The sequence below is a fragment of the Xenia sp. Carnegie-2017 genome, unplaced genomic scaffold (assembly GCF_021976095.1).
Source record: "Xenia sp. Carnegie-2017 unplaced genomic scaffold, XeniaSp_v1 HiC_scaffold_18, whole genome shotgun sequence".
Lineage (NCBI taxonomy): Eukaryota > Metazoa > Cnidaria > Anthozoa > Malacalcyonacea > Xeniidae > Xenia > Xenia sp. Carnegie-2017.
This window is the reverse complement of record NW_025813480.1, coordinates 427,404-452,916: the sequence shown is the minus strand read 5'-3', so window position 1 is coordinate 452,916 and position 25,513 is coordinate 427,404. Positions and strand designations below refer to the sequence as shown.

The 25,513-nt window shown below is 34.2% G+C and overlaps 1 protein-coding gene and 1 long non-coding RNA gene across 2 annotated transcripts; both read right to left on the bottom strand.

The window, feature by feature from the left end:
* Nucleotides 1-7,081: 7,081 nt before the first annotated feature.
* LOC124437897 lies at nt 7,082-17,628 on the bottom strand. Its single transcript, XM_046987875.1, has 7 exons — nt 17,548-17,628; nt 15,369-15,454; nt 15,062-15,112; nt 9,826-9,925; nt 9,476-9,723; nt 7,583-7,664; nt 7,082-7,475 (listed from the first exon to the last, which is right to left on the bottom strand). Exons 2-7 carry the CDS (start codon nt 15,391-15,393, stop codon nt 7,442-7,444), a joined length of 540 nt encoding a protein of 179 aa, XP_046843831.1. The 5' UTR covers nt 15,394-15,454; nt 17,548-17,628; the 3' UTR covers nt 7,082-7,441.
* Nucleotides 17,629-18,544: 916 nt separating this feature from the next.
* On the bottom strand, nt 18,545-19,688 carry LOC124437910. The gene is made up of 3 exons (XR_006945900.1): nt 19,652-19,688; nt 18,879-18,980; nt 18,545-18,592 (listed from the first exon to the last, which is right to left on the bottom strand). It is a non-coding gene; the product is annotated as an uncharacterized LOC124437910 (long non-coding RNA).
* Nucleotides 19,689-25,513: the final 5,825 nt, after the last annotated feature.

Below are 25,513 nucleotides of genomic sequence, written 5' to 3'. Positions count from 1 at the left end.
TTGTGATTAGCTGGTTAAATTGCATGACAATTGGCTGAATTATACTTAGCTGTGATTGGATGAAAACAATTCAATGCTCAATTTGATCCTTATGATCATTTTTAGTTGTATTTCCATCGCATTTTGTACATTTAAGAGATTTTTACAAATAAAGCTCAATAAAAATTTTAAAAAAATTGTTTGAGTAAAAAGAGGCCAAAAAGTAGCCAAATAGCCAAAAAAAAATTTCGCGGCCAAAGAATGAAAAAAAAGGCCAAAATCGAGTTATTTGGCCTCAAAAAGGCCAAACTAACAACCCTGGAACAAACGTTTGCAGGTAAATCACTGATCTATTATCAGATCAGTGAGGTAAATCCATGACGACGGACGTCTACCAATGAAATTCCCTGAAATAGAAACGTTTAATAAATTGCCATGTTTATTTAGAAATTTCAATCATTAGTATTTAAACTGAACACTGACACGCAGTTTTCTCTCTTTATAGGCCCGTTTACACGAGCAAATTTAATATGACAATTTTTATGCGACAAATATATTTGACCCATAAAACGACACAAAATATATGTAAATATATCTGTTCGCATGGCGATTGATGTATTGCGCCCATTGTAATAATGAACAGTTACATGTCCATACTTCATTTTACGACGTACTTTTAATGCAATGTTTGTGCAAAAATGGCGCTGACCAAGGCCGAAAAACTTCAAGCTGTAGCTATTATTACATCTCTAATGGTGCACGAAGTGAAAAAAAAGCGAAAGTCACGACGATGGTGGGTAAAACCGTCGAAAACTGCGCAGCGCCGATACGCACAAGGGTTAGCACAAAATTTAATTCAAGAGATCCGAGTGACTGACCATGATGAATTTAGAAATTTGTTTCGGTAAGTTAAAAGATGTGATAGTCTTTTTATTCATGCACTCTTCAAAATTAAGCTAGTCAATGGATTGTACAATCAATTCAAATTTTACGTTCTTTTTTTAATAATGAAATTTTCTTATTTTCTTTACTTTTATTTACAAATTATAATCTTTACTACTTTTAAGGATGGATTCCATTTTGTTTGATGAGCTATGTGAAAAGCTAACACCATTCATAGCAAAGAAAAACACCACTATGAGAGATGCTATATCTGTTCATGATCGCTTGTGTGTAACATTAAAGTTCTTAGCATCAGGATGCTCATACAAAGATTTGATGTACAGTTTCAGAATATCAGTTTCATCCATTTCAAAAATTGTACCTGAGGTCTGTGAAGCTTTGTATAATGTGCTGAAGAAAGAATATTTAAAGCCACCCACAACAAAACAACAATGGTTACACATTGCTGATGAATTTATATGCAAATGGCACTTTCCCCATGCAGTTGGCAACATTGATGGTAAACATATCAACTTGTGTGCACCTCCAAACTCAGCGTTTGAGTACTTTAACTATAAAAAAACATTTTAGCATAGTCCTCTTGGCTATTGCAGATGCAAATGCTAAATTCATCTTATTTGATCTTGGAGCCCCTGGCAACCAGACAGATGGAGGAATTTTTAAAGACAGTCACTTTAAATACATATGCAAGACATGCTATTTCCCACAAGCTGAAGAACTAAGAGATACATTATTGCCTATACCTTACTTTCTGCTTGGAGATGAGGCATTTGCTTTGAATGAAAATCTAATGAAGCCATATCCACACCAGACTGCAATAGGTGATGAGAAAGTTTTTAACTATAGACTTTCACGAGCACAAAGAATTGTCGAAAATGCATTTGTATTGATGTGTAGTCGATTCAGATATCTTTTGAGAACATTGGAGTTGGATGTTTCACATGCAATGCAGGTGGTGAGGGCCTGTATGGCACTGCATAACCTTTTGATAAGTCAGAAGGACCAGTTTTACACACATCCAGGATGTATGGACTTTGAAGATGAAGTAGGGAATGTTGTGAATGGTTCTTGGAGAACACAATTAGGCAATGAAAATGAAGTATGTGACATCCAGCCAGATGCCCGCCCATCATCATCTCATGCAAGACAAATCAAAAATGCTCTTAAAGACTATTTCTTTGAAGAAGGGGCAGTTGATTTTCAATGGACAATGACAAACTAAAGAATTATAACAAAGAAATAAATTTACCTTGTTTGAATGTAAAAAATATATGAAAACTTGTTTTGCTGGTTGATGTTGCCCTTTATATGTATATAAATCCAGTAAAGTAGACTCAAAAACAAATGTGTAAGTTATTTTGATGTAGAAGTTTAATCATTGAAACATGTTCATTTAAAATACCCTAGTTTAATAAAACGGTGGTTGAAACTGATTATTTATTGATTAATCTGCTTGATAAAATGGTTGTTATTGAGCCCATTGGGGCTCTGTGACCTGAAAAATAGTCAATTGTATGGCAAACTTGATACGTCTTTGTATATCTTTATCTGCCAGACCACGCATTGCATGTGCCCCATCTTTACCAAAAATATCCCACTGGTCTTCAGGAGCAGATGTTGCTTATTTTGCCAAATGGTTCTAGGCAGATGCTGCTGACTCAAGAAATGGACTATGTGATTGTTTCCTCTTCTTTGAGCTTGAAATAAAACTACATTCACTTCCTGTATCTTCATTATCAATAATTGAATCATTTAATTGGTTTTCTCTGTCTTGTGCAAAACGTTCATCAATAGCATTTGTAAATACTTGATGATTGTGTGATATAACTTCATCCACGAAACTGCACTGGTCAAAAAACTTCCATTTGATACATAAACTTCACTAGCCCCACTGCCTGTACTTTGGCTTTTTCTTATTTTTCCAACTTCTTCACTATAAAATGTGCTTAAGCTCTGTATCTTTGCTAAAAGTTTAAGCCAGAAATTTTATTAGAATAAACTTATTTGAATCCAAATAATAGCATATAAAGCTACAGATGGATATGTTTTCCTTTACCAATTTTGGCATGCGAACAAGCTGAGTTAGAAGTTTGAACACATTGCCATGTAAGCAGGACATGACATTTTTTCTTTGCGATTTAATGCAAACCAGAGAGCATAAACAATGTTTATACATCACTAAAATGCAATTCTTACGACTCCATTGTAATCTTATCACTCACCTTTGATGCTTGGCAAATCAACGTTTGGCAGTTCAACTTTGATTGCTTGCAGTATTTCCTGGTAGTGTGCATTCTTTATATTTCTGTTTTTGTAATGCTCACTTATGGTATTCCAAATACACTCTCTTTCTCTGACAGTATCGAGCAACAAACTGACCACTTGATCGCGCCAGTTTGTCTTAGGGATTTACTATTTGTACAGCAGTTCATGTCGTGACGTCACTTGTGCCGAGTTCAATGTACAATATACCGGTATATATATATATATATATATAAGTTTGAAAATTTGTAATCCAGGCATTTAATAAATGAAATCACTTTAAATCCGGAGAAACTTTTATCTTTCATTTATATATATATATATAAATATACAAAGTGTATAAACAATGTGCCCTCCCGGCTATCACCAAAGTGCAATGGTGACTCCTGCACTTGGGACACAGGACGTACGGTTTTCAAACTTATACGGTTTTCAAACTTATATATATATATAATATATATATAGTTTGAAAATTATAATCAGGCATTGAATATATAAAAGAACAAAAACAACACCAAAACTAAAACACTACACTCTAATATTATTAACACCAACCATATTAACAACACACCAAAACCCATGGCAACGCATTTCACCCCATCCAATCACATTAATCCACCCACTAATCCAATTAGACGCTCTAAACGTCTCCAAGCTAATAAGCACGTGTAAATAAATATCCTCATTCTGATGAAGGCTCGAAGCAACGAGTCGAAAGCTCAATAAAAATCATTTAAAAATCCGGAGAAACGTTTTATCTTTTATATATATATATATATATATATATATATATATATAATTATGATTTATGATTTATTATGTATTTTATGATTTATGATTTATTTTTATTTATGATTTATTTTCTTTTCTATATATATATATATATATATATATATTAATAATTTAATACAATTTATCAATTAAATAAGTTGAAACTTTAAGTTTCATGCAACAAGCAATCATCAGGCAACTGATTGCTTGTTAACTGTTAAATTGTATTAAATTATTAATATATTAAATGCTCTACAGTTGTCTCTTGTATTGAACACTCTTTATTCAATGAAACGAAATATAATTGATATTATATATATATACATATATAATATCAAGTATATTTGAATAAAAAGTGTTCAATACAAGAACACTCCAATTATAGTGAACACTCCAAACAGAGTGCTCCAAACAAGAACACTCCAAACAGAGTGCTCCAATTTTCAAATATATATATATTTATATATATTCACATATATATTACAACAGAGGGTTAATGGAGCCAGGGTGCTCAAACATCCATCAGGAAGTGAGCTTTGCATAATAGCTAAATAAATATACATATATTTATTTAATGTTAATTGTAAACTGAATTATATATAATACATATATATAAAATTTATATATATATTATATATATATTATATATTATATATTATTTAAATTTATATATTTATATATATATAATTCAATTTACCCCATTGGAAATGCCGCACACTTCTCCGTGTGGGTGGTTTGTGTGTGCTTGCTGGTTTGGAACTTTGACAAAAAACCTCTTTATTTTTTTAATTTGCGCTTCATTGTGTTCTTTATCGATTTTTAACTTGTTCAAGAGCGATGGTTTAATGACTCGTTCCATCTACAATAATATGGACACAACGCAATTAGTGTTGCGACTGGCTTTAAGATGATTAGTTCCTTTAAGCAACGTCATATACATTGTTAAAAATTTGTTGAGTAAATTTGATTTTTCTTTGTTTAACTCCCACAGTCTCACCTGGTGTTTGTTGTTACAGGATGTTGGAACGATGTAGTCTGGATACACGGTTAACTCGTAGCGCAGACGAACGAAGCGCAGACGAACGAAGCTTGAAAGATGTCGATCCAGCAACTTCGTATTTTTGTAAAAACTCGTTCAAGTTAGTCTCTCCATCAATCCAGCCTGTGAAATATTCACCATTCTCTACGACCTCTTAAATATCGGCTTATAACCTGTCGAATATCTCGATTGTTTGCATTATTTAAATTACCCGCCATTATGCAAATGATCGCGCAAAAATAAACTTGAAATTGATTTAATTTCATCGCTCAAAAGTAGTTTTCGTGTTATTACGCAATCGGCACAAGTGACGTCACGACATGAACTGCTGTACAAATAGTAAATCCCGTTTGTCTTATTACCCGCCATGTGTTGTTTTATGTGAAGCCTGGGATCTACTTCGCTCCTTGACATGTGCCACTTTTTATTTGACAGCCATCTACACGACCCATTTTTTGTATGTGATAATTTTTATATGTGATAAGTAGACAATAAAAAGTATTAAAAAAAGGAACTTACTCCCATCAACTTGAACAAATAATTTTGTGACTTCGACAAAAATTCGTAAAGTTATCTATCAACAAAAGTTAGCTGCCAGTTCGAAATTTGTCGTTTTAGCATTCTATTGTACGAGTCAGTACGACTACGTCACAACATTGAGTTTCAGACGCAAACTAAATGGAAATGACAAATGAGAAATCGATTTATGAATTATAAATACTAGAATGATAACTAAGGTGCATTGCATTTTTTATATCAATGTAATTGATACATGTTCCTAAATGTAGATCGTCCAGGTTGGTATAGTCATGAGAAAAACTGTTTTTGTTGTTGTTGACTGACGTTTCGACAACTTTAGCGGTAGTCATTTTAAGAGTCAAATGAAGAGTAAACGTCAAGTTAGCCGTATTTGTTATCTGGTTCTTACGTCATTGTATTGTGTGTACAGGAAATATGTATTGTCATTGTGAATTAGTGTGAAGTGAAATATTTTTATTTTTAGTTGTGATGTGTGGGTGTCAATTGTGTATTGTCATTGTGAATTAGTGTGAAGTGTAATGTTTTTAGTTGATCGTTTGTTTGTATTGTGAATAAGTCGTTTGTAAGGTGCCGGTAATTGCTGTGATCTGTTCAGGGTGGTTTTTTCCAAGTTGCTATACCAACTTTCTAATATAAGCCGTTGTTTATAGTCAGTACTGTAAGTAATGCATTTTGCCTAGTCCCATTCAATGTTGTGCCTTGTGATTCGGTGATGTTCGGCAATGTGATTAGTTTTTTCTTGCTTTTTTTTGTATCTCGTTTGTGTTCAGTCTAATGTTTAAGTTCCTGCCAGTTTCCCCGATATAGGAGGCGTGGCAATCGGAGCAGTTTATTTTGTACCAGTGCACCTTGTCGTTTTTGGGTTGTTCTTTGTCCTTTATGTTCGTAGTTATATTATTTCCCCAATTTTGGAAAACGAAGGGCCGACTTGACGATACCTGTCGAATCTGAAACATTAAATGTAATGTAAGCCTTAACGTTTAGGAATATATTAAACAACAATAACATTAACATAGCACCTTACCATTTCTTCCAAAATATTCGCCATTCTCAAGTTTCAGTTCTTTCAAAGCTTTGTCCAATTTAAGGCAAATAAATGTCTTCGCAGGTTTGGCAAAACTAACTACATCACCCTCACTACCGTCTTCATTACTCTCACTTCCATTTTTTTTATCACCATTTTTATTACTCTCACTACCATTTTTATCCATTCCATTCCATTCCATTCCATTTCCTTCCATTCCATTTCCATTCCATTCCATTTTATTATCCATTCCATTCCACATTTTATTCCTTCCATTCCATTTCCTTCCATTTTATTTCATTTTATTCCTCCTTCATTTTATTATCCACTTCATTTTATTATCTCCTTCATTTTAACTTCACTAATTTTTTTATCTCATCACTATTATATTTTCATTTTTTATTCTCCTTCCATTTTCCATTTCCATTCCATTCCATTACCATTTTATTCCTTTCCCTACCATTTCTCCATTCCATCCTTCCATTTTCTCTCCTACCATTTTATTAACCATTCCATCATTCCTTGTTCTTACATTTGGATTTTGTCCATTTCGTGGAGTTCATTTTCCCGAACAACTCTTCGAAAAAGCTCGTCATTTGCATTTTTCAAATTTAATTGAAAACTTTTCATGTATTTTTTAAGGCACCTGTTGAAAACTGTTTCACCAAAAGAAATAAACATGATGTCTGTTTCTTTATCGAACCGTAAAACCGCATTGCGGCCATGGCCAAGTTGCACCTCACTGTCCTTGTTTGCTTTTTTAGGCGCTTTTTTAGGAGCTTTACGTGGCAAATCAATGTATTTTGAAGCTTCGCATTCAAATTTTCCATCAATCTCTTGCTTTATAATTTCATTCGATTTTTCTTGACTATCATCAACCATGACATATAAGTGAGGAACCGCCATCTTCTTGTTTCGGCGAGCTAATCCATATACTTCCCACTAAGCCACGAGCAACTTAAACAAGAAACGATAACTATATATTGTCTAAAAACTATTTTACGTAATGTTCCGACATGCACAGGTCAACATACATAATCGATATCCCATGAAAGAAAAATTACCTTTGGAGAGCCTTGTGAACGTCAGCTTTAATATTCTTACTTTTGTCTAGAAGTTTATGGAAGTTGTCGTCATGATTTGCTTCTAAATATCATAAAAATATAATTGATAACTTTGGTGCACCAACATTAACTACGATGAAACTTCCATAAGATAAGACATAAATAAGACTAAAAATTGACTAATCATATACATGGGATCATAAATAACTTTGCTCTGGATTTCTGGTTTTGGTCATTGTAGTATAGTTATTAAGTAATTAATTATTAGTATTTCGTACGTCATATTACGTATATTATAATCAAGTAAAGATCTGTATAAAAGTAATATGACAAAACAATATTACATCTGGCGACAAAGATTATTAATGGACGAAGAAATATGACTTGATCCTGAGAAAGATACTACATTTCGAACATGACAGCTTTGCCTAGCTTCCCGACGTTCAACCTAGAAGAACCAGACCTTAGAAAAGCTTGGGGAAAATACGTATCAAGATTGGAGAATTTGTTGTTGGCAATGAACATCACAAACGCCGCAAGAAAGAAGGCGATGCTCCTGGACTATGTCGGTGAAGAAGTTAATGAGATATTCGAAACTTTAGAAATTGACGAGCCAGATAGAGAAGAAGATGTATTTAGAAAAGCGGAGAAAGCGTTACGAAATTACTTCACTCCACAGAAGAATATAGAATTCGAAGTTTATAGGTTTCGTCAAGCGAATCAACTCCCAGGAGAAAAAATATCCGCGTACTATACGAGATTGAAACAATTGGCCAAATCCTGCGAATTTCACGAAGAAAGCAGAGAGATAAAAACTCAGATCATACAAAATGGTTCGTCTTCAAAATTGCGGAGAAAAGCGTTAGCAGACCCAGAAATAACGATTGAGAAATTAATACAAATGGGAAAAACAATAGAGATGTCAAAAACACAAGCAGAAGGCATCGAAAGCACGAATCGAATTTGGCATAAAAGAAAGCAGTTCAAGGCGCTCACGGATAAAAGCTCAAATGCTTCCGAATATTCATCGAAGATCAAATGCAAATTTTGTGCTCGTGAACATCGTCCAGGGAAAGCAAATTGCCCGGCATATGGAAAGAAATGTCGACAGTGTTTAAAGTGGAACCATTTTCAAGTTTGTTGCTATGACAATCGAAGAGGCAAAGAGCGGATGCAAGACAATTTTCAAAGTTCTCGCGCTGAATCAACAAAGCGAAACGGACAGATAAAACGTAATCAAGTAAGACCTTGTCAAGTGAATACGGTGCAAGAAATAACGTCCGAATCAAGTATGGAAGATGATTATGTATTTTCAACGTTGACGGCGCAACAAAAGCTGCCGAAATTTAAAGTTAAGATAAATGGTACTCCTGTGTCAGTCATGGCAGATACCGGTTCCAGCGTAAATCTCTTGGATGAAGTGAATTTTAACAAATTGAAGAAAAAGCCAATATTACAGGAAGCAAATGAGAAAATCTTTCCTCATGGGTCGAAAAAACAACTATCAATTAAAGGAAAAATGTCAGTGTGTGGTCGAAACCGATAAACTATATGGGTTGGAGATATTTTTTGTTGTTAATGGGAATACGGGTGGCTTGATAAGCTGGAAAAGTTCTCAAAAATTGGGCCTGGTACAAATAATTGTATCCATAGAAGGCAGTACAAAGTCTGAGAAGGAAACCGTTAAAGAAAAGGCACAAGAAAAAGTGAGAGAAGATACCGAAAAAGTGAGAGAAAATACCATAATGGAAGAGCTAATTAACAAATATCAAGAAGTCTTTCAAGGACTAGGAAAATTGAAATATTTTCGAGTTCATCTACACGTAGATAAGGACTTACAACCTGTCGCACAACCTCATCGTCGGGCAATTTTGGCAAAACTAACTACATTACCCTCACTACCGCCTTCATCCTTTCTTGCAGCGCGAAAATCAGACAGCAATCGAAAATTTGCTTTTTTAGGAGCTTTGCGTGGCAAATCAATGTATTTCGAAGCTTCCCATCCAAATTTTTCATCAATCTCTTGCTTTATAATTTCATTCGATTTTTCTTGACTATCATCAACCATGACATATAAGTGAAGAAATGGCATCTTCTCGTTTGGGCCAGCTGTTCCATACTCTCCGTGAAGCCACGTGAAGCTTAAAACAAATATTTAAGCTCATATCAAGATAAAAATTCGTTTTTGTAATACTGAAAATTCAAGTTGAATTTCTCCAAGAACTACATTTAGAGTATTTCACCTTTCAAGTACATTACACACATCAGCTTTAATGTTACTATGTTCTTCAAAAAATTTACTTTTGAAGATTTTAATGTGTTCATCCAAATTATCTTCTGCATCTAAACACATGACAAAGAAAATAAAAGTGTATATCACATGTTACACTACTCAGCTTTTGTAAAATATGAATAAACAGTAGGTCCACAAACGGATAAAAGACGAAAAATGTCGGTCTGACTAAAATTTTGGGATGTTTGATCAAATAAAGATACAATAAAGTTGGTCCCATGACGTAGAACACTCCCCCTCAAACCTTTCAGCGAGCCATAATTTATTTAGAATTTGCATTTACGTAACCATTTATTGTATGTTATTCGGTCTTGCAAATATTACATGCATGGTTATGCTAATACCGTGTGTTTGCAAAAAGACAGTTGAACCAGTGAGTTGAACTACCTTAGTTTGTGGTTTCTAATCTTTTGGTTGGAAAAATGACAACGTGGGTTTTATTGCAAGTTTTTCCGTAAAACTAATAATTTACTTTTTCAGAACACATAATAGATATCTCTTGAAACAGATTCTCAATATAAATATTAGAGCCCAACAAATAATTTTAAAAAGAGTCATAAGCAATTTGGTTTTATGAAATTTATTAAAAGAGTGACGTTTCGTCTTTACTCAAGACGTCTTCAAACTAATTAGGAAGTTAACAAGAATATAAATATATATAGAGCTAATTACATAGTTTGAGGTATCAGGTTACTGTGAATGTGTTAAGCCTAGGCCACACTATCGTCCATATCGACGAAAATCAGAACGAAAACTGCCGCAACGAAAATTTTTGAACGAAAACTCGACGAAAATTTCGTTTTCGTGCATATTAGAAGAGTTGAACTTTTGACCTTTTTCGTTAACGAAAACGCATAGTATTGGCTAATAATATCAGACTTTGTACTCAAACATGGCGGAGTGGCAAAAGGTTTTGATAAATCAGGTCTAATAGACTTTCTAAGATGTGTGCCAACTTTAGTAATGTGAGGTCTAATTAAATCCAAAATGTAGTCAAAATTTGTCGTCGTCATTCGCAAGTATTTTATGTGTCTATTTTCATTGTTCGGCTCTCGTAATTCTTTAATCAAGTTGTTAAATAGTCCAAGACGATCACGTCGTTTATTAATTGGATGAATCCAGTATCGACGTTTGCTGTTGCTTGTTTTCAACTTTAAAGGCAGTAACTTTTTCTTAAGAAGAAGTAATCTTTTTCTTTTAGAGATCGCCATTTTTTCTAATCCGTCAAAAATGCCGCTTGCTTATTGGCCAAAAAAGTTTTGGCTTTGCAAACATGCTTGTAATTTTTCGTCGTGTCTGGCATGCATTTCGCGCACGAATTTTCGTTTCGTTTTCGTTTTCGTCAATATAGACGATAGTGTGGCCCAGGCTTAAGTGTGATGTGATGTATTGTTAGGGTGAGGTGTTGAGACTAAAAAGCTTAAGAGGGATGGAGCTGCCTTGGGTGTTAATGAAGGTTTTAGTTTAGAGATGATCAGGCTTTCGCGGATCATGAGGTCGAATGTGTCGAAGCAGGATGAGGTGATATTAAAATCGTCTGGCAATGAGGGTAGTCGGAGGAGTTACTATGAGAAAGAATACTTCACATTAATGGGTTGGTATAGCGTTTTCCGGTCAAAGGAGAGATCCCCAAGTGTTTCGAGATTCTGGTGTGTAAGTGGCGTGTAAGTGGTGTGTAAGTGGTGTGTAAGTGGCGTGTGGTTTGACCCACATACGACGCGGAACAGTATCGACACGTGTATAAATAAACAACACCAGATCTCAGAGACTTGGGAATTTTATCTTTAACGGGAAAAAATGAAGAGATTCGTGTGGGGGTACGAAAGACGAATCTGACATTGAGATGAGGGAAAGCAGCGTTGTAGAGACGATTGATTTATGTGCGGATTTGTAACGAGTGACAGCCGGTGAATGGGAGACAGAAATACACTATTTTCTTTGGGACACTAAGGACAGGTGGTTTCTGTTCGAATTTTGTAGCAAGGAAACGACGGACAATGTGGTCGAACATACTAGTTGGAGAGCAATTGAGTTTGAGTAGTTTTCTGGTGGTTTCAATTTGGCATGAAAAGTCTCATAACTAGAGCAGAGTTTGAAAAAGCGGTGTAATAGGCCAGAGATTAAGTTGCGTTTGTAAGAAAGTGGGATAAAGCTGTTAAAGTTTGTGAAAAGACCGGTGAATGTGGGTTTACGAGGTGGTGAATTTGTCGTTTGAGCGGTAAATGTCAATGTCTAAAAACGGTAGTCGTCCATTATTTTCCGTCTCAGAGGTAAAAGTGATGTTGGGGTGTTGATGGTTGATGTAGTCTAAAAGAGAGGAACGTGATCAAGTGATTTAAAAAGGAGGAAGCAATCATCGACGTATCGTCTGTAGAGAATAGGTTTGAATTTGTGGGGACAGTTTTTCAGCCAGTTTTGTTCATGGAAAGACATGAATATGTTGGCAAAAAGGGGGCCAAGGGGACCACCCATAGCAACACCATCAATTTGGTGGTATAAGCGGTCGTTAAACATAAATTGGCAATTTTAACAGATAGCGTTAGTAGATTACTGAATTCGGTGCGAGTGAGTCCATGAAATTGTTTAAGGTTAGTAAAAAGGTCACAGATGATATTGATTGTTTCATGTAGGGGAATGTTGGAGAAAAGAGAAGTTACGTCAAAACTAGCCATAACAACTTTGCTAGAGTTGATGCTGGTGTTAAGTATTTCTTGTACGAAGGAGAATGAGTCCTTTATCATGAAAGAGTTTGTGGAGATGGGTGTAAGCAGCGGAATGAAAAATTTAGCTAGTTTATATGAGTAGTGATTTATAGAAGATAGAATGGGACGTAAGGGAATGGTTGGTTTGTGAATTTTTGGAAGTCCATATAGTATACCTATGCGTGAGCCAGTCGGATAGAGTTTATTGTAAGTTTTTTCATTAATTGATTTCGTTTTCCTGAGTTGTTTGAGTAATGATTTCACCTGGGTTTCACGTTGTACGATGGCTTTCACAGGGTCTTCGTTTATGAGTTCAAATTTTGAGGAATCGGAGAGGATTTCTGACATTTTGTTATTGTAGTCGGTTTTATCAAGGATGACAACGGCATTTCCCTTATCAGGTTTCATGACAACAATGCTATTGTCATTCTTCAGAATAAATCCTCTCCGATTCCTCAAAATTTGAACTCATAAACGAAGACCATGCGAAAGCCACCCTACAACGTGAAACCCTGGTGAAATCATTACTCAAACAACTCAAGAAAACGAAATCAATTGATATACACGTTTTTGGGAACTTTTGATAAAATACTGTGTACATCCTTATTCGCGGTAACCTTTCCCTGATTTGAACAGTCATAAACAAGCAGATGATGGGGCAGCAAATACCTATATGATTCGACATCTGAATGCAGTTACTAGACCCAATTCAAAGAGAAGAACCAAAGGCTTGATTGGTATATTGTGTAGCTCATTCTTGTCCTTTAGGTTGACTAATGGCTGAAGTGGCTCACTTTAATCTACCATAAAATCTTTGAGCGAGACTAGGTTTTACTGTCAGAACGGCAGCGATCGATGCCTTTTTAAAAAATAGTATGCTGTGTTGCACGCAGATAGCAGTATTTGATATGAACTGGAGCTCAGGTTTGACAAATAAAGTTTGATCTTAGGCAAATATTGAACTTGTGATAGGTGCATATAGGGGTTTTATGTTATGTACCTATCACACAGACTGAAGAAAGTTCAAGAACGAAGTAGAAATTGACTTAAGAAGGATAACAATATCAATACTGTCAGACTTAGTAAAGACCGCAAACGAGCAAAATTTATGATAAGATCAAATGCGAATTATGGATATCACTTGAATTAGCACGATAAGCGACATTATGAAAACGTACGTCCTTGTATGTGTAGTAAAGCTCATAAACTTCTTTGTACCCATTTAATGTATACAACAAAGGTCCATATTTGACTCTTCAGAGAGTGAAAACATCTCAGTCTGACATTGAACTAGAATTCGTAGCTTGTAAATAGTACGACCAATCGTTTAGGTTATTAGTTAAGTTCGTTCGTTTTGTGCAATGTATTGATTTTTGAACAATACTTGCACTTTGTGTATTGAAATGAAGTACAACTAAGTTATAAAGGTTTCATGACTTTCTCCATTTTCAATGTTTGTACTAGACTCCCTAAAGCTTCAAAAAATAAGGGTAGAGTATATACTATACTCGTCGACTTTAACCCCACCCCCAAATTTAAATCTGTTTCTACGCCTATGTATCAATCCTATGTATATCTATGAAACACCGAACCATTGGCGTTGTGGCTGGGGTACAGCCAGAGGGGAATACCCCACGAATGATTTGAGGGGAGACACCACTACCAGAAGGCATATGGGGGCCACCAGAACGCATCTTTACAAACTCTTCTAAATTTATTTCAGGAAACAAAATTCAAACAAATAAAACCACTGAACGGCGGAACGGATCAGAAAAAAAGGCGGACGGATCCATTTCTGATGAGATTCACCAAAATTGACCAATATTATTTCGCATTGTAATACAATTTGTAATCAGAATGATACAATATTTTGATCTATTCATATCCAACACTTTGTCGCGTTTTTGCTCAAAATGACAAGGAACATATAATAAACAGGCACCGCGGAGGATCGATAATTGAGGGGGGAGGGGCTAATATTTATATATTCATATATGCAGGCTTAAGATCTTTTGAAATCCATTGTTTTCTAAGGATTACAACATGAATATATGAATATGAGCCCCCAATTATCGATCCTCCGCGGTGCCTGAAACTTGTATGTCGAAGGTTCATTTGAATTGTCAAAAGCTCTTTTTTGATGACGACATTAACTTAAAACTGACTTATTTGTGTTGTTCAACACGTAAACTTTGTGAACTATAGCTTTGGAAAATCATCCAGTTTGCACAAATGCTTCTTAAGCTATTTTTATAGTTATTATGGATATTATTATTATTTTACACAAACAATTTCATGAAGGGATTTTGAATCCAAAATGCTTAAAAATATTGGGCGCATGGAGAAGTAAAATATCCTGAGATGACGAGATAACAAGGAAAAGCATAATCAAGGAGTATATGTTGAATGTTAGAAAGTATATCACTACGTAAGGAAGATACAATTTATAAGTGCCTTACACATAAATTTGATAATATAACTTACTTTCATAGTCGGGGTAATATTCCGTTTCTTCACCTTTAGATTCGTAACGTTCTGTCATTTGAAAAGTCACCAAACGTGTGACAGTATTTTAGTCAATAAAATTCGACTCAGAAAAAACCTTAAAGATATATCTATAGTTGGTGCATAAAGACATAAAATCTCTAGACGACGATTATCGAGGTAAAAGATCAATAAAGTGTATGTATGTCCTACGACAAAATGTTGAAAAACATATCCATATATTTGCATATATAGCTTACACACAATTTACGAGGGTCTCGCTTCAATTTGATTGTATATAACTTACCGTCATCCATGAAGTAACTTTTCATTCGTTGAAGGCAACTCTATAAATTCTGTATTATCCAAGGTGAATATCGAACTTAGGAAATTCTGCAATCATAAATACATATTTATCAAATCTTCGTCTTTCTCACTCGTTGAAATGAAAAGATTAAAATAGAATTCTTGCACAGTTTTAATATTCAATTATTAAGGTGTTTAAATTACATATAACATCATAACCTTCAACGCCGTACGCCAACAAAGCAACTTTCCGTGATTATTAGCCTTAACATAGATGAAAATTTATAAAAATTAAACATACGCAGGAAGAAAATTTTCAGAAATTGTACTCATCCTTGTTAAACGTTACTTGTATCAATGTTTTAAAACATCCAACTGTATGAAGTTAATCGTCAAAATCTACGATAATCATTTGATGCACGCCAAATAAGGGTGTTTTTACAAATTATTGTCGAAACAAAATATTTATCATAATAGTAGCAAAGTAGCTACATCTTAGGGAAAGCTTATTATTCACAGATTCTAAAAAATATGATTACCCAACAAAACAACAAAATCACAAAAAATTGTCACAGCAACAAGGTAGTGATAACAAGGTATAGAAAAGACTACTATCGTCAAGTTTCATCTTTATAAACTTCATTTAAAACCTATTAAGTGCAATGGTTTACTTTCACCAATTATGATGAAGCTATTACAATTAGGGACACCTTCAACTCAGTAAGGCAATGGGGTCTTTGTCAATGTGAACGTAATTGGAAGTTACTTTTTTCCGTACAAATCTCTACCAAGAAATTTAAAAGCATAAATCAAAACACAATCCGCTTATAGTAATCACAGCAAATGGAACGTTTTATAGTATAACTGTTTAATGTTTGTGATTAACCATTGATTGCAGTCGACTAGATTTAAAAAAAAACACAGGAGATTCTAAATTTGGACAACCGAATCAAACAAGGCGCTACCATGCAGCACCTAATGAGAAGAAAAAAAACCTTAAGGGTATTGGCATGTAAGATATACAGTATTAGAATTTAGAATAGTCCGTTCATTTAAAATGCAAGAATTCATTGAAAAATGTGATATTACGCGTGTCAATGACACACTTCATTGCATAACTATTTAAGATGCAACTATTTAAAAGAACAAGAAAAAAATCTATGTTCATTCGATACTAGCGATACCGAGAATTTGTCTATTTTTATTTTCCTATTATCATTCTAATCGAATTCTTCCTGGTAAATGTTCAAATGGTAAATGATATTACGCGTGTCAATGAAACACTTCATTGCATAACTATTTAAGATGCAAATATTTAAAATAACAAGAAAAAGATCTTTTTTCATTCGATACTAGCGATACCGAGAATTTGTCTATTTTTATTTTCCTATTATCATTCTAATCGAATTCTTCCTGGTAAATGTACAAATGGTAAATGATATTACGCGTGTCAATGACACACTTCTTTGCATAACTATTTAAGATGCAACTATTTAAAATAACAAGAAAAAGATCTTTGTTCATTCGATACTAGCGATACCGAGAATTTGTCTATTTTTATTTTCCTATTATCATTCTAATCAAATTTTTCCTGGTAAATGTACAAATGGTAAATGATATTACGCGTGTCAATGACACACTTCATTGCATAACTATTTAAGATGCAAATATTTAAAATAACAAGAAAAAGATCTTTGTTCATTCGATACTAGCGATACCGAGAATTTGTCTATTTTTATTTTCCTATTATCATTCTAATCGAATTTTTCCTGGTAAATGTTCAAAATTATTTTTTGTTAACTGTAACTAATATGAAACTGAAAGATATGTGTTAAAAACAGAAATTGGGGATTTGTACATGGAACTAAAGACGGTTACGCTCAAAAAAACTAAATTGAATTTGTGAAGTCTTTTGTTTTGTATAAAGGTAATAACAAAATGTTAAGAGTTTTACAATTAGGCATTGGAAGTTCAATTTAATCGCCAAGAGACTAACTTTCTATCTTATAGAAAATCCAATACAAACTATTGGTGATTGAATCAAACGCCTGACGCGTGAAATGTTCTTAAAATGGTTATTTGGGTATTGAAAGAATTCACAAATGTAATCTAGAATAGCAACGTGTAGTTTTCATCCAGTAAAGAACATGTCACAACTATGTTTGTAAAAATTCTCTCGCCTTTAAAAGTTTCAACAACCTCCACTTCTTCACCGTTTTTGCTTCCGTCTGACAGCACGAATGCCTTCTTCTTCAGCTCATGACCTTGAGAGAAATAAATATTTCTTTTACAATGTAGCATTTCAAATTCAAAAGATCATAGCTGGAAAAACATGCTTTATGGAGATTTCTCTAAGCAGATTTCGTAAATGATTGCATTTCAGTATGCTCACAATCGTAAAGTTGAAATGTGTTTGAAAAAAGTATCCTCTACAAATAAACAGTTATTACAAATAAACATTAATTCCAATAAATCTTGCGTAAATCTACCAATAGCAAAACACAAATTGTTTATGAATGGACTGTTTCTTAAATTATTCAACTGGAATTTTCTTTATATTATACTGGATGATGGCTTGGGCAGCAAGAAAAAATCCTTACTTTATCGTTTCTGTCACCATTTTGTTGACCTTGCAACTGCTCATGAAAACACTTCGGACATTCTGTGAATTTGACAAAATGCATTAACAAAAATAGGTACGCTTGCGTACACGTGGGAAGCCTGTAAAACAGGAGACGCATAAAGATTGAAACAAGTTGAGTTGCAATCACTTTAACACAGGATAAGAACTTTGTAGTAGGCATAAATTTAACAGTTCAAAATTGTTATGAGACCATCCGGCAATTGCGATGAAATATGAGTTATGTTTGATCCCATTTATCTATGCTTCAAGACCTGGTATTTAAATTCTGTTTAAACGATATTACTATTTTGAAACATTGAATTCATTGATTGACAACTTGTTTTATCATGATACTTTGAACTCCTGATACTAACAACAGAATAGTTATTATTTGTGGGAGATTGAAAAAGGTTTAAACTTTTTGTAAATAAGAAATATGATAAAAAGGCAGTGCATAGAATGTCATCACAGACATGATGTCTGCCACTCTCTTGTTTTGCATAGCCTAATTTCTTGGACAAATAAAATAACTCACCTTAAATGTTGCAAACAGACCAGTGAGACCTGTCCCAGAAAATTGTACAGCTCAATATTAGTGCAAACTAGATAGACAGTAATGAGTAATTGTAAATAAACATTAAAAATACTCATTGCAGATACATTTTCATTCAGTGACTGTATCCAAATTATGAAAAATATGCATGAATTTAGCATAATAATAATGGAATCCAAAAATTATATACTTTTTCAGAGCCCATTTACAGATAGTTGAGGTGTTTTTTGATTGCATAACAAAATAATGTGTTAATGAAAACTATTAGTAAGAAATAGCTTTAGGTGCACTTATGTAAGGAATTCTCTTTTTAATAATACAAAAATCAGGTGCACCTTTACGTGAAAATATGATCTTTGGCCGACTCTGGCCAGCAAGGGTGCAAATTTTTCCAAAGTATTTTTTCACAACAGAGGAATGTCTTCAGGAAAATAGGCCTGAAATTAAATAAGCAAATACTTGATTTAATAAAGTTAGATATAATTACTGGTAAACAAAATAATAGCACATAATAAATGCTTAAAATTTCTCAACTAAATAAGTCTTCATTTTCAACATATCACAAGTGCTTGATACCTTCATATCAATCACCAACAATTTACACATAAATTCATTCACTTTTGAGCTTCAAAGAAATAATCACAAACAAATCCTAAAACACTTCTCCAATGTTTTTCCAGAAATATATCCCACCATTACCCATGACATCATTTTTGTCTAACCTTGGACATTCTTTTACTGGACTATTTAATGTCATGGCATTTTTCATTTTATCTTAGTATAATTGCATTAATCATGTCAGATGATACCACAAATAAAAATAAGCCTTCACTTTGTAGCCCTTGTTCAAGCTTTCATTTAATATCTTACTGCAACTTATCTCACTATATCTCATTCAAATTTAATTATAAATTACATACTTGAATAATTACAAGCTAATATGCACAAAACCAACAAAAGAGCCTGAAGGAGAAATTTTATCTATAACCATTAACCAATACCTGCATAAAACTATTTTCATTTAAGTTCATTTTGTAAATATTTATATTTTTGCTAACATTTAATAAAAATGTTTCCATTTGAAAAAAACTCAAAACATTCATCTTACTTGTCCCCAGTTACTTTCTTCAGTCGATAAAACTTATTATTTTCCATGGCCTGATGTCTTTTGAACAGCCACAAACGTCTGCCATCCACAGCAATCAAACACAAGTTCCTAAACTGCATAAATGATCGGTGCAAACTAACAAACCAACAAGGGCCGAGAGAGGAAATTTGATCTATAAAAAACATTAACCCATATATATCCATCATATATCATATCTACTCACATTGAAGAGTTGATGATAAACAAACTGTGAATCATTGTGATATTTACATATATTAAAACTATAATAATATATTTCTCCTTTGCTTAACTAACTTTGATGGTTATAAAACTATTTTCATGTAAGTTCATTTCGTAAGTATTTATTAATTTCATTTATATTATTGCTAGACAATATAAATAACGATGATAAAACTATTTTCATGTGAGTTCATTTCGTAAGTATTTATTAATTTCATTTATATTATTGCTAGACAATATAAATAACGATGTTTCCATTTAAAAAAATAACATTCATCTTACTACTCCCCAGTCCACTAGACTTGCCGACTTTATCTGACTAATCTTCACTTGATGATCATAAAGATTTTTGTCTTCATCGTCAAAGAAAACAATTCAATAAAATGTAAAAGAATCTCAAACAGTTATAAATGAAATATGATGACGGATAAAATACCATGTAATACGTACATACTAGGAGAGGGGCTTTGCTTTTAGCCGATTTTATTTTATTTTAAAAAAGTAGTTAGAAATAGAGATGCATGAGGGACCGTGATTTTCTTGTCATGGATTCTTATCAATTTTGCTTTTCATCGACTAAAAAAAAACAACTAAAAACTCTCGAGGAAAATATCAAACTCAAACTCTAACATTTTACATGATCATATATCAAACTCAGATGTAACGTAAGGCAGCTAGTTCAATGAATGAGTTCTGCCTAAATACCTCAGTTAAGTCATGCAGTTATTGATCCACAGACCTCAGTGATGTAATAATCATGTATAATTATTGTGTAACATGTGAAAAGCCAGGAATCAAAGTGTTTCTGTAATGGCCGAGAGTTGAAATTAAGTTGAACATAAATTTTCAAGAAGCAATTAGAATGAGAAGATTTATCAACCTTTCTGTTGTTTTCATGTACGACACTAACCAGTGTAGTGCCCTTCTGCAAGATTTGATTTGTTGAATAACTTGCATACGTTAAATAACATAGTATTTACTGTCGGAAAAACTAAATCATATTGCTAACGAAAAGTTAATAAAAACAAACAGGAAAAATGTTATTCTGTATAGTTCATGTATCGTTACAACATGTTTCCTGACCAATGATTAAACAAAAAACCAAAAATCATACAAGGTTTATTTATAATTATTAAATAGACAAACAAAATGAATTAAAAATAATTTAAACGCTAAATGTACTTAGCATTAAAATTCTTCACGAACAAAAATGGACGACTGTTTTTAATATTCTCGTTTCTCTTAGAGCAAAAAAACAGGATGTCAGATATGTAAGGTTTTCATTTATGTTATATGGTTAGTTCTTTACTAAGTAAAAGTTTCATATATTCATAATTATTGGATTATTACATCATCAATAAGGAGTTAGTACCTCGTAAATGTTTTTAAAATAACTGTTACTACACGACAGCCATTTAGGACTGCATAAGGACTGAGGAAACATGATTGATCTTGTTTATATAAATGACTAAACTTTTACAATGGCACTCAATCTAGACTTTGAGATTGTTAATTTTTAGAGAATTAAAAAGACAATGTAAAAGTTAGTTCCAATAAAAATAACAATGACTGATGTCATGGGAAGTTTTTCAAGGGAAATGTTGTCGTGGAAGAAGAATGCTGAAGATACTTCAAGCAGAAAAACATACCGAGGAAAAGCGATCCATTGATTCGGTTGAAAGAAAATGCCTGTCAATAACCCCTTCTTGAAAAAATTGCAAGGAAATATCTCTGTGTGCCAGCGACTTCAGTTCCCTAAAGAGACTCTTCTCTTAAGCGGGAGAACTGGTAAGCGAAAAAAGAAGTAGAATAAAGGCAAAGAACGTTGACATGATGCTTTTTTTAAACAAGAATATGTAACTTTCAAAAATACATCGTTACTGTTAACATGTTCCAAAGTGCAAAAATATTTATTTATCTTTCAGAACAGCATGTAACCAATTTTTTAAATTCGAATTTATACAGCTTCTGAAAACTTATCGTCACTCCTAATAATGTTATGACAGTTTGTAATTTAAGACAAAAAAAATAAAATTTCGTTGTATTGTTGAAATATAAGGCCACACTTTACCAATCCATTATCAGATCTTTATCATGTGGCTCAGACTTTTGTTTTCGAAATTGGAGAAAGTAATTGCTTTAGTAATCGATACCTCGATACTTTTAAGAAAAAGTAATCGGTATCGTATCGAATCGATACTAGCGGTATCGCCCATCACTGCAATTCATACAAAAATGACGTTGCAACTTTAATGCAATTAAAACAAAAATGACGTTGCAACTTGAATACAATTCTTATAAAAATATGGAGGGTGATCTCCGGCAAAATTAAAAGCTATATTTTCCAATTACTAATGCGCATTTTGCCCTTTGCAATGTGCATTTTGTCTTGATCATATTCCATTCTGGAATTTCATAATCGGATTTTGTCCTGTTCAATTTTTGTTAAAACGCTCAGTTCAACCTGCTTAGTTCAAGCTACTTATCAGTTCAACCACTCTTGCCTCCTCTTGCGCTGTTTTTATATCTTGAACTGCACTAAAAAACACTAGCATTGCATTACCATTCTTTCCAATAGGACGATGTGGAGTTGTCTTATCTTCAGGAAAGAAATATTCAAAAAGCTTCCGCCTACCACAAACAAAATACTTCATTACAACAAACAACTCATCAGAAAGGTCAGTTCATTCTGGCTTCAGATGCATTAACCATGCAACATCCCAATGTGACCATCCTTTACGCTTTTGATATTTGGCGATATCTATGGCAAGTTTCTTTGGCTCCTTTTCTTTGCAATTAAAATCATACACAGCTAAAAGTCGCTAGCTAAATGGTTATTCGAAACCAAATTTATAGATTTTTTTTGTGAAGTCAATTGTATATTTCAATTATTTTTGCTCCATTTTCACGATGTCGTAGATTGCACATCGTGTTTGCCAAATCAATAATTAGTTTCGACATCAGTGACTATATGACTTGTCTACTTTCATTGTTAAAATTTCATAATTGTGGCTACCGTATGAATTGCCGCTTTGGACGGAATGGGGAGCAGGAAGTGACGTTTAAAAGGGTGTTGTTGTTTAATAAGAGTAAAAAACAAATTGTTGCAGTTGAAACTTGTACGTGGTACCAAACGGTCCTTAACGTAACTTGAAGACAGTAAATTAAAGACAGTAATTTGAAGATAGTAATTTGAAAGTAGGAAATTGTAATTTGGTTTGTTTCATTAAATTGTTTATTCCCAAGTTGTATGACGACTTGATAGTAACAGTTAAGGACCTAAACACCACGATTGTTAATTGGTAAACAATATATTCGCGCGTCAGGGACGGTGTATTTCATCTATATTCGCTTGTCAGGGACGGTGAATCTCATCTATATTCGTGTATCTCAACTATATTCTCGCGTCAGGGACGGTGACTCTCATCTATATTCGTGTATCTCAACTATATTCTCGCGTCAGGGACGGTGACTCTCATCTATATTCGTGTATCTCAACTATATTCTCGCGTCAGGGACGGTGACTCTCATCTATATTCGTGTATCTCAACTATATTCTCGCGTCAGGGACGGTGACTCTCATCTATATTCGTGTATCTCAACTATATTCTCGCGTCAGGGACGGCGTTTTTCATTTATGTTCGCTCGTTACAGACGACGTATTTAATTGCTCGAAGGAAATGGCTATCTGAATATACTTGCTTATTCGGGACGGGATATCGCAACAAAACTTTTGGGATTATTACATGGAATGATTGACAGTTGCTAGGGCAGTTTGCGAAGTCATTTCTATTTTGGGAGTTCGATTATGTCAGTAAAATCTTGGCCGATAGTGTTGCAAGATGAGCGGATTGTCCAACCGGAAACAAGATCTGAGAGTGGCTTCATACACGTAGGTTTTACAGTGTTCAACAAGGAACTAAATACTCCAACATCGGCATCAAATATAAGAAAGACCGGAAACGAAACAATCAACGTTTTGTTTAAGACTCGTATCGGGTTAATAAACACTTTAATAACCAATCAGGGATGGTTACAAGAAGGCATTCATGCTGGTGCAACATTGGACGAAATCAAGAGACGCAAAAAACAATATGATGATAATTGGAAGGCGTTCGTTGACATTCACGAACAATACCTTGAATTAGTCGTCCAGGATGAAGAAAGAGAAATAGCAAATCGTAGCTACAAAGAACAGATGGCAAAAAAGGTGCATCTGGACGAAATAGTCAGATCTTGGCAAAGGAATGCCAAATTAGAAGCAAAGCAACAAGGAGAAGAGGTTAGTTCTCCTTCATTACTAACAAGTAGAAGCTCAACAAGTAAGTCAAGGAGCCATAGTTCCAAGTCTTCAACAGTGTCCAGAAGGAAAGAAAAGTTAGCCCTTGCACAGCTGAAGAGAGATCAGTTAGCGAAACAACATGAACTTGAAAGGAAAATGGCAGAATTAAGATTTGAAAAGGAGGCTATGGAAGCCAAAATGAAAGAAGAGCGAGCGTTGGTGAGCCTTAACGCTTGCCGCGAAAAAGTAGAGATCGAACTCGAAGAAGACCACGGTAAGACCACAGCGGTAACGGTATCAAAACTAACAAAAAACCTGTCACCGTTTGCAAAGGCGTATGTTCCGCAAAGTTCGATACTGCAAACAAAAGTCATGCCCTCCCAGCCAAGGAATGTAGGGGACTTGGAGAAAATCATTGAAGTGGATCAATCCGAACCACAAATAAAACAGTCGGAGGTACCAACGCAGAAAACTCAAACTAACTCAGATCAGACTGTAAGATCGTCGGAAGGCGAATCACAATCAGCTCCTATGACACATTGACCAAAAAGCCGAACAGATCCAATTAAAGGAAGGAGGAGGAGACGAGATAGTAAAAGCCTTGAGACAAGTAGTTTCCATGCCAAAAATCAAATATATGCACTTTGAGGGTGATGCAATAAATTATGCCTCCTTCATGCATAATTTTGAGACTTGCTTAGAAAAGGACAATCCAGATAATTCTACTAGACTTCAACTCCTAATACAACATTGCACTGGTAAAGCACGTGATGCTATTGAGAGTTGTGTTAACTTACCTGCCCAGGAAGGTTATAATATCGCGAAAAACACACTGTATGAAAAGTTTGGCAAACCGTACATAATTGCAAAGGCTCACGTTCTAAAGTTGATGAATTTGCCGCTATTGAAGCAAGCAGATGGACCAAGTTTGTTGGAGTTAACTCGACATCTGGAACTGGCAAACAGAACCCTTGTTAGTATGGGACCAGAATATGAAAGCGAGCTGGACCATATGAACACCCTACGTGAATTAAATCGTAAGCTACCACTATTTATGAGAGTTAGGTGGACAGAATGTGCGGGCTCTATTATCGAATCTGGTTCTAGACCTAAATTTAAAGATTTCCTTTTGTTTGTGAAGAAAAGAGCCAAACTCGTGAAAAATGAATTCGGAGAAGATCTCTGTTCTGGCGTCGTAAGGAAAGATGGAGGCAAGAGTTTAGAAGGGAAAAAGGGTCCCTCTGCGAGAACTAGTTCGTTTGCAGCTGGAGCGTAAAAACGAGAGAACGGTAGGGATGGAAACTTTAAAGAAAGGAGAACATCAAACATGAAATGCCTCA

Bases quoted from the DNA above. Each gene is read 5' to 3' on its own strand.
- LOC124437897 (XM_046987875.1), bottom strand. From the start codon at position 15,393: ATGAAAAGTTACTTCATGGATGACG. The intron at 7,665-9,475 runs GTAATGTAGTTA...TATGATATTTAG, and splicing joins GGATGAAGGCGGTAGTGAGG to AAGCAAATCATGACGACAAC. The intron at 7,476-7,582 runs GTAATTTTTCTT...TTCTTGTTTAAG, and splicing joins GTTCACAAGGCTCTCCAAAG to TTGCTCGTGGCTTAGTGGGA.